The sequence below is a fragment of the Lontra canadensis genome, unplaced genomic scaffold (genome assembly GCF_010015895.1).
Source record: "Lontra canadensis isolate GAN:19392208 unplaced genomic scaffold, GSC_riverotter_1.0 scaffold31, whole genome shotgun sequence".
NCBI lineage: Eukaryota > Metazoa > Chordata > Mammalia > Carnivora > Mustelidae > Lontra > Lontra canadensis.
In genome coordinates, this window is record NW_022631025.1 from 5,553,621 (window position 1) to 5,566,347 (window position 12,727).

Genomic DNA, 12,727 nt, shown 5'->3' on the forward strand with positions numbered 1-12,727 from the left:
ACTGAAAATTTTGGAGCATTGGTCTCAGAGATCACAGAGGTAATGCTTTGGGTTTCCCAAGACTCACTGTAGCAAAAGTGAACTAGTATGGACAGATCCTCTACGGAGCAAAGTAAGTTTCATTTTGCAAGCTGGCACCAGTTGATTGGTCGTGGTTGCCAAGAGCACTGTATTGAGAAGGGCTCAGTGGCAAACAAAACAATACAGTGATCCATAATCCACGTCTACCATGAATGCAGAAGGGGAGAGGGGCTGCCAGTGACCCATGTGTTTGATGACCCTGCTTTACGTAAAAGGCCGTTTTGCTAAGAGTGCTTCTTTTCTTCCTATGAATGCTACACAGGTTGAAAACTCACTGTGACCTATTTTCATTTTTACTTTTAAAAATGCCTGCATTTATTTTTTTAAACAGGCTAATATCCCACACCATGGATAACTTATTGGACTTTGCCTGAAAGGAGTCATTAGTGCCATTGGATATTTGACCATCCTGGCCACAGGTTTTTTCAGAATGAATGGAAGGTCATGCAGCATGAGTCTCCACCGGACATCAGGAACCCCACAGGGGCCTGGGATGGTCAGTGGCCAACACATTCCTCCCATCCGAGCCCACTCTGGGACTCCTGGCCCCTCGTCCTGTGGCAGCACAGCGAGCCCTGCCCTCGGAAGCCTTGCTAACAGCCTCCATCTCAAGATGCCCTCAGGAGGAGGGACGGCTCCTCAGAGCAACATGGCCGAGAGCCCCCTCCATCTGCCTGCCTTGAGCCCCAGGAGACAAGTGCTCACCAATGGGAAGCCACGATTCCAGGTCACCCAGGCTGGAGGCATGTCAGGGCCACACACTTTAAAGCCAAAGCAGCAGGAGTTTGGAAGTCCTTTTCCTCCAAATCCTGGGAAAGGTAGGATTGTCTTTCTGGGATCTTTTAAAAGTGGAAACGATTTTTTTTTCTCCTTTCCAGATTTTTCTCTGCCAGCAAATATTATGGAAAACTACAGGATTGAATGTCAGGGACAAAGCTGATGGTGTCACGATGATCTGTAGCTTCCCTGCTGAGGGGTGGATGTGTAGGTGCATGGGAAGGTGGGGAGGCCACAGCGATAAACGTGATACCTTGTGGAACTGTGAAGAAGGGTAAAAGGCGAGACAGGGAGCTCAGAAACGGGGAGTGAGGGTGCATGGTGGTAGAGGCAGGGAAGAGCTGCTGTAGCAAGTCTCCACCCTCGAGATGCACAGAGGGAATGGATTCCCTGGGCCACGGTGGACAGGGGTGGCCAGAGCTGTCAGCATGCATGTTGGTGCCAGAAGAAAGGTTTGGAAGGAAAAGGATAAAAAGGGAGAAAGCTTAACAGCCAATGAAGTGAGGACTTAGTACATAGAAATGATAAAAAATTATTCTAAGAGCAGAACCCTTAAGTGTTGTAATACAGCTGGTGACAAGAGGGAAGGAAGCTAGAAGAGAATAATGAAAGGATGTATTTTGGGGTTTGTAGAGAACTAGACACTTGGTTAATTTGAAATGCAGAGAGAGAGAGAGTGTGCTTTTAATTCAGTAGTGTTTGAATAATGTAAATTTTAAATCATGGAATAATTGTTAGAGAATAGCAAATTATTTGAACGGCACACTCTGTAGAAACTGATGTTGACTTAATGGGTGATATTGCACATGCAATGTATGTTTGGGCTAGAAAAAGGGAGAAATAATGTGAAATAATAGCTTTGTTATGTAAAATAGAACAATTCTATATGCCCTTAGGTATTTTTAGCATCTGGTTTTAAATGTTTATATTAAACGTGTACACTACTAAATAAGATTATTAGCAGCTTGAATAGCCATTCACCCAGTTAACTCATAACTCACCCACCCAGTTCAGGTGAATAATTATTTGTGTCCTTAAAGTTGTTGTAGTGTCTTTGTATTCCTCTGCATGGTGTAAATGGGCAGATTAAGAAAAAACCCTAAACTATACAACCTTGAAGTATAAGAAACTATATATGTAGCTTTTTTCTTTTCTTATTTATTTATTTTGGTTTAGGTTTGGTTTTAGATTGCTTTTCCTACACCTACTGATACTTAGTGTATGTATAAGAAAAACTTTCCTTGGAGGCACATCCAAGATGGCTGTGTCATTGTCAGGTTGCTGCGTCCATGGTAAGGCAAACTGTGATGTCAAGCTCGTGTGTTTGGATTTTCAGGGGCGGAGGCCCAGTAAAGTCTTGCAGCTCTTGCTTGTCTAGTAAACTGTATGTAGCTTGCTTTCATTACATATACTTGCGTTGAATCCTGGCTGGCATTATTAATGCTGATAATATAATAACTTCTTATTATTATGTCATAACTGGGCATGCGTCAGCTACTATATTGAGTGCTTCCGATGTAAAATCTCAGTTATCCCTCACGGCAACCCCGAGTTGTTTGCTAGTGTTGATTAACTGATAAAGGAGCTAAGGTCTAGAAAGAATAAACAACTTCAGCATTGTCATCGGTAAGGAGGTTGGGGATATTACTTTGATGGTGACCAGAAGTGGTTATAATTATATTCATAGCTAAAAAAAAATTGTTTCCAGTAATTCAGGGATAGTGAACTGTCAGGGTTAATACATCTTGGAACTCTTGTAAAAATTAGTGCTGTCCCCTGGTTCTTCTTTTTTCAACTTTCTGGCTCCTTGCTCAGCTCTCAAGCTTACAGTGCCTGTTGTGGATCTGCAGGGCTGGGGTATGCTTGAGCATGGATTAGGGGTCGAGGATAACTGTATTGTTATCCTCTCTAGCCTTGGAGCTTGGCTACCGCTCTGGATGGTGCCAGAAGTAGCTGAATGTGCCCCTTTCAGGTCTTGGTTGACAGTCCCTAAGCTAAGCCAATAACTGGTTAAGAATGGTGACCTAGGACTGTTTGAACTTCATCTAATCATTTACTCAACAGATAATTATTGAGGATGTATTAAAGGTGAGCCCCTGTTCTGGGGATACAGTAGCTAATAAAACATAGTCCTGGCCCTCAAGGAGTTCGGAGAATTCAGACAAATAAACAGACAGTTAAAATAAAGCACAGTTAAATCTCTGGTAGGGATACACTGACAGCAGTAGGGCAACATTTGGAGGGTTTCCAGCCCATGCTTGATAAATGGATCCAGGAGGAGAGTAGGATATCTGGGCAGACACCTGAAGGATAAGGAGCTAGCCTTGCAATCATGCAAATTGTATGTCTGTGTGTGTTGGAGGGGAGAGAGGAGGCTGTCTCAAACTTGTTCTGGATAGACAGAAAATCACCCTCAAAACCTGAAGGGGAAAGATCATGGTGTGTTTCATTAATTTCTGCCTGATTCCACACTGGGGGTGTAGAGACTGTGGTTAGAGACAAGACTAGGGAAGAATAAATAGAGGCCAGATAAAGGTTATGGAGGAGGTGACAAGGAGTTTGGACCTATCTTGAGCACATTGGTACATTGGTGAGCTGTGTAAGGGTTTGATCTTGGGGATCATGTGATGTGATGATATGATAAACTTGAAGGTGACCTCTCTCTGAGGCTTTTGTCATGAATTACTGATAGAGCCCTGAGCCCGGGATAGGTACCAAACGACCTGTGACTGTGGGTGTTATTAGTTAGGGCTCTCTGGAGAAACAGAACCAACAGGCAATGTATCTGTGCCTGAATGTGACCCATCCCTTGTTCATAACCTGTGTCTGAATAGATTACAGAGGCTGACAGTTCCCAAGACATCGGAGACGAGTTAGCAAGCTGAAGACCCAGGCTTGCTTATGGGGTAGGTCTAGTCTGAGTCTGGAGGCCTGGAACCAGGAGAGGCAGTGGTTTGTAGTTCCCTTATGAAGGACAGCAGCTTTGAGACCCAGGACGAAACGATGCTTCACTTTGAGTCCAGAGGCAGGAAAAAAGCTGATATCCCAGTTTGTAAGCAGTCATTTAGGGAGGGATTCTTTCTTGCTTGCTGGAAGGTCAGCCTTTCGTTCCCTTCAGCTGTTGGGGTGAGGCCTATCCACATTAGGAAGAGTAATCTGTTTTACTCAGTCTACTGATTGAATGTAAATCTCATCTGAAAACCCTCACAGAAACACCCGGAAAGGTATTGAGTCAAATATCTGGGCACCTCATGAGCCACTCAAGTTGATGTATAAAACCAACCATCACAGTGTGTGGGGGGGTACCATTGCTTTGGGGCCAAGCACAGTTTACATGGTGGTGAAGAAAATACATTTTCTAAGCCTTGAGGGTCATTATACCATCTCTCAGGAATCCAGAGGAACTGTGTACAGGAAATACATCATTTAAGGACTGCCACACAGTCAGATATCTGACTTAAAGACTGGAGAACTGGACAAATCTCCAGTGGGAGCCTCATGAGAAATATAAATTTAATTGTAGTGTTTATGTTAATTAAGGATTGAGTTCTACTCAACTAAAAGCTAAAAAAACAGTGATTTTGACATTGTGGAGCATGGTTGTCAAATAGTATGCCAAGGACACTGGAGTACCATAGAAAACTCAGGGGGAACCATGGGATAATTTTAATTTTGAAGCCACAGAAGTATTTGTGGCATTCTTTGGGCAAACTATTAGCTTGAGGAGGTTCACAGTTTCAACATGAAATTGTACTATATCCTTTTAGTGATGTCATATTTGCTTTTAGTAGCTGTGATAAAAAAGCTAGTACTCTGTAGGCCAAAAGGTGGAAGCAACCCAAGTAGGCAGATGAGTGGATAAAGAATATGTATGTCTTATACCTATCGTGGAATAGGATGCAGCCTTGAAAAGGAAGGCAATTCTGACATATGCTACAATATGGATGAACCTGGAAGACATTATGCTGAGTCAATTATGCCTGGCACAAAAGGATAGATATTGTATGATTCCTCTTATACAAGGTTCCTAGAACAGTGAAATCATAAAGACAAAAAGTAGAACGGTGTTTGCTGTGGACGGAAGGGGAGGGGAGCATGGTAAGTTAGAGTTGAGTGGGGACAGAGTGTCCGTTTGGGAAGATGAAAGAGTTCTGGAGATGCATGGTGGTGATGGTTGCCCAGCAGTGTGAATGTACTTAATATACACTTAAAAATAGTTAAGATTGGGGGTGCCTGGCTGGCTCAGTTGGCGGAGTGTGTGACTCTTGATCTCGGGGTCCTGAGTTCAAGCCCCACATGGGGTATAGAAATTACTTCAATAAATAAATAAACTAAGATAAAAAAAATTGGATAAGATGCTAAATTTTATGTTATGTGTATTTTATCACAATAATAGAGACAAGCAAGTTCTAAGTGAAAATCAGCATGGAGTAGGAGCTGAGGTGGCGGTATTCAATCTGATTCCAAGAACTGAAGTAGTAGAGGGCACAGTCAGAATGCATATCACACCAGGAAGACTGGTTATTTAAGAATGAAATTAAAATACTTTTATTCTTAATTTATGTATATTATTTTTTTCAAGCAGCTAATAGGTTGTTGGTACATAAATACTATTAACTTGTCGGCACCGAAGTACTTAATAAAGGGTAGTGTTAGTTGTTTCTTTTGGCCTAGAGGCACCATGAAAAAATTACTGAGACGCTAAGAATGCCATGAACTGAGAATGTCACAGGAGTTAATTTTTCTTACACAAAGAGCAGCCCAGGGTCGGTGATGCTGCTAATGGTTAGAAGCTCCGGGATGTCAGGTCCATGGGCATGGAGCTTCCCTTTGCATTTCCACAGCTCCTGATCCTGCTGTGGTGTCTGTCTTCTGAGAAGACTGAAGGAGGAAGGACAAAAGGCAGAAGGATGAAAGGGACAACTCCCTCCAAATCAACCCTCTTTAATTGGCTTTCCCAGGAGCCCCACCCAACTATCCCTACTTAGTCAGTCGTACATAACTTACTTATAAATAAAACTCATTCTTTGTTCCTGAATTTATCTTTATAAAAAAACTAGATTTTATCTTATTTTGTATTATGTTCTATTATATTTTATTTCACTTTTTAGCATTTGCTACCTTTTTCTCTCTCAAGGAAGTCAAACCACGTGTGAGTAATTTGCAGACATTTTGACCCTTCACCCCTAAATTGCTAAGCAGGTGTCTTTCATGTTGTACAACTGGGATACATGAATCATAACCAAGGAATTTACCTGTGATACCGTATTGCTTATATAGAGTTATATCTTAAAATATAATACATATTTAAATTCATAATCAAATTATTTTTTATATTATTATTTTATATATTTTTTCTTTTTTTTAAAAAAGATTTTATTTATTTATTTGACAGACAGAGATCACAAGTAGACAGAGAGGCAGGCAAAGGGAGAGGGGGAGGCAGGCTCCCTGCTGAGCAGAGAGCCTAATATGGAGCTCCATCCCAGGACCCCGGGATCATGACCTCAGCCAAAGGCAGAGGCTTTGACCCACTGAGCCACTCTGGCATCCTGATATTATTATTTTATATTTTATTTTACTTATCATACTGTTTTCCTCCCACTTATAGCCCACATGTCCTCTGTAGCTATTCTTTTCTTTTGATTCAGGATCCATTCAAGAACCCTGCATTACAGGGCACCGGGGTGGCTCAGTGGGTTAAGTGCCCAATTCTTGATCTCGGCTCAGGTCTTGATCTCACGGTTGTGGGTTTGAGCACCATGTTGGGCTCCACATTGTGCATGGAGCCTACTTAAAAAAAAGGAAAAAAAAGAACTAAAGAACCCTACCTTATGTTTGGTTGTCATGTCTCCTTAGTCTCCTTTTTTCTAGAGTGGCCCTCTACCCCTGTAGTTTCTTTGTGTTTCTTGACAAAATATGTTGATATTTTGGAGTTCGGGTTAGTTGTCTTGTCTCACAACTGGGTTCATCTGATCATTTCCTCCTGATTCGGTTTGGGTTAAATGTTTTTGACAGGAGTACCGCGTAGGTTATTTGTGGATTATATATACTGGGAGCACTGAATGCTCATTTGTCGCGGTGTTTGTGGTGCTGCTTTTGATCATCTGGCGAAGGTGGTGTCCCCAGGATCTCTGCACTGTGGACTCGTTCCCTTTCAAAATTCATACATAATCTTATGCAGATATATTGTTCTCCATCAGTGATGCCTGTGTGAATCAGTTACTACATTATTAACTGCATAACGGTGGTTTTCTCATTCCAGTATTCCTTCTGTGTTTATTAGTTGGTATTCTTCTGGAAAGAGGAACTTTTTCTCCTTTTTTTTGGAGAATAACTACAGACCTCAGATATTCTTTTAAAAAAGTCCCTGTGCCAAAATTCATTACCATCACTGATCTTTTCGATGCTGACATTGTCCCAGATTTGGCAGGTGGGAGCCCCTTCAAGCCAGCCCAGATGCCCTTCGCTATGTTCCCGTGAAGCACTTCCTTGCTTTCACACAGAACAAGATACTCCAGGCCCACGAGTACTTCCCTGCCCCAGACCTGGAATCAGCCATTTTTCAAAAACACTTGGTTCCCTTCTGGTGGGAAATATTTGGAAAACCGGATGAAAGCATGTTTGTATTGACTCTGGGGTGTCTTTACCTCTAGGCCCTGTGTGTGGACAGAGTTAGGAAATCTATCAGAAGGTGATGTGTTCCTGTTGAAACATGGCATTACAGAGATCTTCCTCACACTTCCTCATTGCACACGTGGTAGTGGGATGCTTGGTTCTCAGCAACGTCAGTGTATTTGTTTATGGGCTCTGTCCTACAATGAGGAGTTACTTATAGCTTTACATTTCTAAGATAGCAGAAATTAGTTTTAGAAATGATTTTTTAACATGTAAATTTTTCATGTACCGAGCTGAGAATGTTTGTGTTTATCTGAGTCACCAAGTGAGCTTGGACCGTGTTCCACCGCGGGCAACTTCCAGGCCCTGCGAGGCCCTCAGTTATATTGTACCAAGAATGGCATTTCTTTCTACTTCCTGTTCAGCAGTTATGAATTGTAATTAGACTGGCAGAAATGCATTTTTCAAAGCATCTGGGAAATCAGTTTTATGATCCCCACTTTAAGCACATTTGACACAGCTATTTAAATATTTAAGACAATTCCACATTTGCAGTACCCGTAGGACTGTCTAATTGGGAAGATTTTCATTGTAAAGGTTTTTTATTTTACTTTAGGGCCTCTGACATTTTTTGTTGGGCTCCGCTGTCCTTGGAGACAAAGGGAGTTAGTTATTCATTAGTGCTTGTGGGTTATTCATTATTGTTGGTCAGAAAAAGCAGAATAATATCAACAAAGGACACTAACTAATTGGGATTAAAAAACTCTTTTGTATAACTTAAGGCTGGTGTCTCTTGTAAAGACCTGGTTTTAAAAAAACAATGTGTTGTGTGAACCTGGGAGGTCTAGAAACTAAGTGTACTTTAAATAATACATCAAGTTTTGTTTTGATTTTTTACTGTTTGTGGTTTGCTAATTCAGTGGGCTATAACCTGGAGCTTAGACTAGAGCTTGATTCCCTAGTGGGTCAGCTAGCTTCAAATGCCACCCTCCCCCCCCGCACTGCCACATTCTAAATTTTAAAACACTGTCACTGATTTAGAATGTTACTTTCCTATAATCATTTCTTTACTTATGCTTATTTCTGGACAAACAGACAATGAAAAAAAAATTGGCTAACACCAGTCAGTAAACTGTGTTGAATGTTGTCATGTTAGCACCGGGGCAGGAATAGCGACTGGGATCTCACGTTTTTGAAGAGATGCAGTTACTGTATTAGCTAATGAAAGTTGTGGCAAAATACTTGGTTACCTTTTTTTATTCACTTCAGCTTCTTAATCATTTTTATTTCCTTGCACTTCCAATGTGGCTTCCTGCAGAATTAGAGCAAATAAAGTTAATATTCCATAAAGGGTTCCAAAAATAACCAGTTAGATACCGAAGGCATTATTCCAGTTGAGGTAGCCGGAGTTCTCATTTGGTTTCGCCAACAAAGCAGGTGAAACACGGTGTTTGCTTTTGTTTACTCTTTGGGCTCCACGGGCTACCCTTCGTGTGATGCACGGATGCAGCATGTAGGTGACTGTCCACCTGTAAAAGAACATATTCCTTTAGCTCTCTCTGCCCCCTAGACACGCCTCACGTACTGTAGAACACCAGGCTGGAAGGTACCATCCACTCGTCACCTGTAGCATTTTCTTAGACTGTTAAAGAGCAGCAGCTTCAGACTCGCACAGAGCTCTGTAGTTCACAAACTTGCATATTGTCTTCTGTGACTGGATCAAAGGTTCCATCTGAGGAGGCTAGGCAAGTGTGATTGGCCCTATTTTAGGGACTGAGAGACTGAGGCTCAGTTTGCTGGAGATCTCATTCTCCGTATGCCACGTGGGTTGACTCAGAGTGGGACTCCAGTCTGAGAGCTCCTGCTGTGGGGGTTCTGAGAAGCCTTGTCCCCTTTTTTCCTTAGAGGTCACAGTTGCTGCCATTCTGGAATGAGGATGCGTACTGTTCAGCTGCTGCGTCCATCCATGAACTGAGGAAATGGGCCCTTGCTCCTGTTTTGGAAAATTGGACTTGACAATTTCCAGTAACAGGCCCTTCTGAGCAGAGAGATCAGTGTCTGCCTGGGCAGGAATGAGGGGCCCCCCATGTGACACGAGTGTGTGCAGAAGTAGCTTTGCACACCTCTGTTTATGACGTCTTTAGACCTGGGCAGGAGGGTATCATGAATATGAATAGATTTGGTACTTCTGACCCATCAAATTTTAAGGAAACAATGGATGGTGACTTGTATTTAATACCTATTTTAATGGCAGCCTTATTTGAATAATGAAATAGAAGGCTTGTAATTGGCTCTGACATAATAAACAAGTTAAAAAATGAGACCTGTGTAGGAGCTTGTTAGTCAGGAATAGGCTGAGGCCAGCAGCTGTGGCGTCCTTGAGGAGCTGGTTAGAGATGCACGGCCTCAGGGCCATTCCAGACCGACTTATTCAGATTTTGTCTTTTAACAAGATCCCCGGCACAAGGCCAGCTTCTTGGCTGTGTGAGCAGTGACTGTATGGGGTCTTGTGCTCAGAAGCAGTGCTCTGTGCTTGGGGTGTCATGCTCTGGAATTGCTGTCTTGACATTCTTACTGATTTTGTCTTCGGACCTGTGTATTGTAAAGGAAATCTGATGGGCCCCTGGAGCATGTGCGGGGTGCTTGGAGTCTCCGTTCGTGTCCCCCATCCTGCTACGATAGCTACTGGCTCTTCTGTCCCTGCCCAGTATCTCCTGCTGCCTTCTGCCTCCTCCACTGGGGACTTGGGCATGAATGTGGGGAGGTCAGGGTAGGGTGCGTGTGCTCTGTGTGTCCAGTCCCATGTGAGGTTCACAGCACCTTTGAGAGTCTGCGCTTACCCTGTAAGTATCCCCATGTGGAAGGAGCCCAGTGGTAAATAGCCAATTACAAAAAACACCGCAGTCCATCATGAGGAAGACCAGAGAAGAATGAAAAATGTTTTTCTTCTGCATTTTGAACAAGGGACCCAACATTTTCATTTTCATTGGTCCTTGCAAATTATGTAGCTGACCTTGTAAGTACCTGCTGAAATCTGAGAAACACTGGTATGGGAGGAAGAAGGTGGCCACTGGATTCTGAAGACTCACACCCAGTTCAAGCACTCAGGGTGTGTGTCCTTCCCTGCCTTGGTTTCTTCATGTGTAAAATGGGGAGGGGGTAATGTTTTATCCCTCTTTACAATTGGGCAGGGTCTAGGTGAAGGGCAGACCTGGCCACATATCCTTGAGTAGCAGTCATCTTTGGCTTTAGCTTCATGATGCTGACGAATAAAGCTAGACATTCTAGGCAGGGCCCCAAGTGGGAAAGAAGACCCAGAACTGGTCTTCACATCCATGTTAGTGGGTGGAAAGTAAGGGCCAAGCCACCGAGGCAGGCAAGTTCTGGGGCTTGGGTGGCTACAAGGTGAGCTTCAGAGAACTGGGCGGGGAGCTAATGTGTTGGCTTTCCAGGTGGCCACCGGTTGTGTGACAGCAGCAGGAGCACAGGACATGGTGAAGCAGAAAATGGTGTCTGCTTTGGAGAGTTAAATTCGATGGCAAATGGGGGAGTGCGTTTCATACTGTCCGGCGCCAGAGGCATGTTGAGTCGTGTTGTTCCTTCATTGTAAGTCCATGCTGGGCGGTGTGTGTCTCCGTAAACCACAGCAGCCGCTGCTGGGCAGGACGGCCTGTCCTGCATCTCTGCTCGCCCTGCCACGCGTCCTGTGAAACACAGTCATAGCTCCCAAGGCTGGCGGGTATGAAAAGCTACTTGCCGTGTAGACACGGAGACCTGAGTGCGCTCTAGTTTCAGTTTGCTTCAGAGGCAAGACAGATAACACTTAAATCCTAACAAACTGCTGTAAACAGACATTGATATGAAACAACACATTTTAAAAGTGTATCTTTCACCTAAAGATTTTATTTTAAGGTGATCCTAGAATTTATTATCCAGACCAGGACACTTTCAAGAGTGAAATGGGGCCCTATTAATAATGATGCCCAGAGCTATCCCAGATGAGCTGGAGTGCAGGACCCCCCTACATTTAGGGCAAAGTTTAATTACATTTGGATTCAGAATCTTACCCAGCTTCTTTAAGGTGAAGTAGTCCAACCTCCTTGACAAGATTAGACCCAGAGAAGTTAATAGCAAAATTATTTCTTGGAGCCATTGAGTGATTATTAGTATATTATTAAGTAGAATGCATTCATTCCTGGTTATTCTAGGGTTGGAAATAAAGAGGCTAATAATTATTTAGCACTTTTCTTTTATTACTGTTCTTAGCTTTACATAAGTTATTTAATCCTTCCCAATCTTATGAAATATCCCCTTGAAAACATGAGAAAAAAAAGGCTTAGAAAAAATAAGAAACGTGACCAAGAATACGTGGGGATTTTAACCCGTGTCTCGCTGACTTCAGAGCCCTATACTTCTGTAGGTTGTTGTTTTGTGATTTGGTTCAGGGTTTGCAGCAAAAGCAAGGTCTTGGCGATTGAGAATGATTTCCTGAAAGACAGTATGTCTACCATAATTTTTACTATGCGTGGTGGTGTAGTGTCCGGTATATATTTATTTTGGAAAAATATAGTGAGCTGAAGCAGAAAAACCACTGACACATTGTTGCAGATGTTTGTGTCAATTTGTGTTAAAAGTGCCCCTCCTTGGGCACCTGGGTGGCTCAGTCGGTTAAGCCTCTGCCTTTGGCTCAGGTCATGATCTCAGGGTCCTGGGATTGAGCCCTGCATTGGGCTCTCTGCTCAGCGGGGATCCTGCTTCCCCCTCTCTCTCCGCCTACCTCTCTGCCTACTTATGATCTCTCTCTCTCTGTCAAATAAATAAATCTTTAAAAAAAAAAAAAGTGCCCCTCCTCACATGCATAAGACAGTGGCTTTGGTGGCAGTCAGGTAGGGAATGTGACGTAAAAAAGATAAAGTAATGGCTAACTTTTGAGCCCTTCCTCTGGGCCAGCTGCTGCATTAAACACAGCTACCTGGGCCACACAACTGGAGTGCTATCCAGAAGGCCTTCCACGATGGCCTGGAGCTCAGAATTCCCTTAATTCTCATAACAACCCCATGTGTCTTCCAATCATGAAACCAAGGCTTGGAAGGGTGAGGTCGCTTAGCAGCAGTCGCATGGCTAGTATGTGGCAGAGCTGGGATTGAATGCTGGCTGTTCCCTGTGTTCTGTCAGGATGAGGCAGGGAGCCAGGCTAGAGATGGGGACTTTGTCCTGCAAGAGCGCTGGTTCACCAAGTACCTTGTTCAAG

At 43.2% G+C, this 12,727-nt stretch overlaps 1 protein-coding gene across 2 annotated transcripts in view; it reads left to right on the plus strand.

The window, feature by feature from the left end:
* GLIS3 (GLIS family zinc finger 3) overlaps window positions 1–12,727 on the plus strand; it is a 493,142-nt gene that overhangs the window by 72,829 nt on the left and 407,586 nt on the right. For both annotated transcript variants that reach the window (XM_032866527.1, XM_032866526.1), the window contains exon 2: window positions 413–899. In XM_032866527.1, the coding sequence (XP_032722418.1) occupies window positions 512–899 (388 nt within the window). In that variant the 5' untranslated portion in view covers window positions 413–511. The remainder of the gene's footprint in view (window positions 1–412; window positions 900–12,727) is intronic.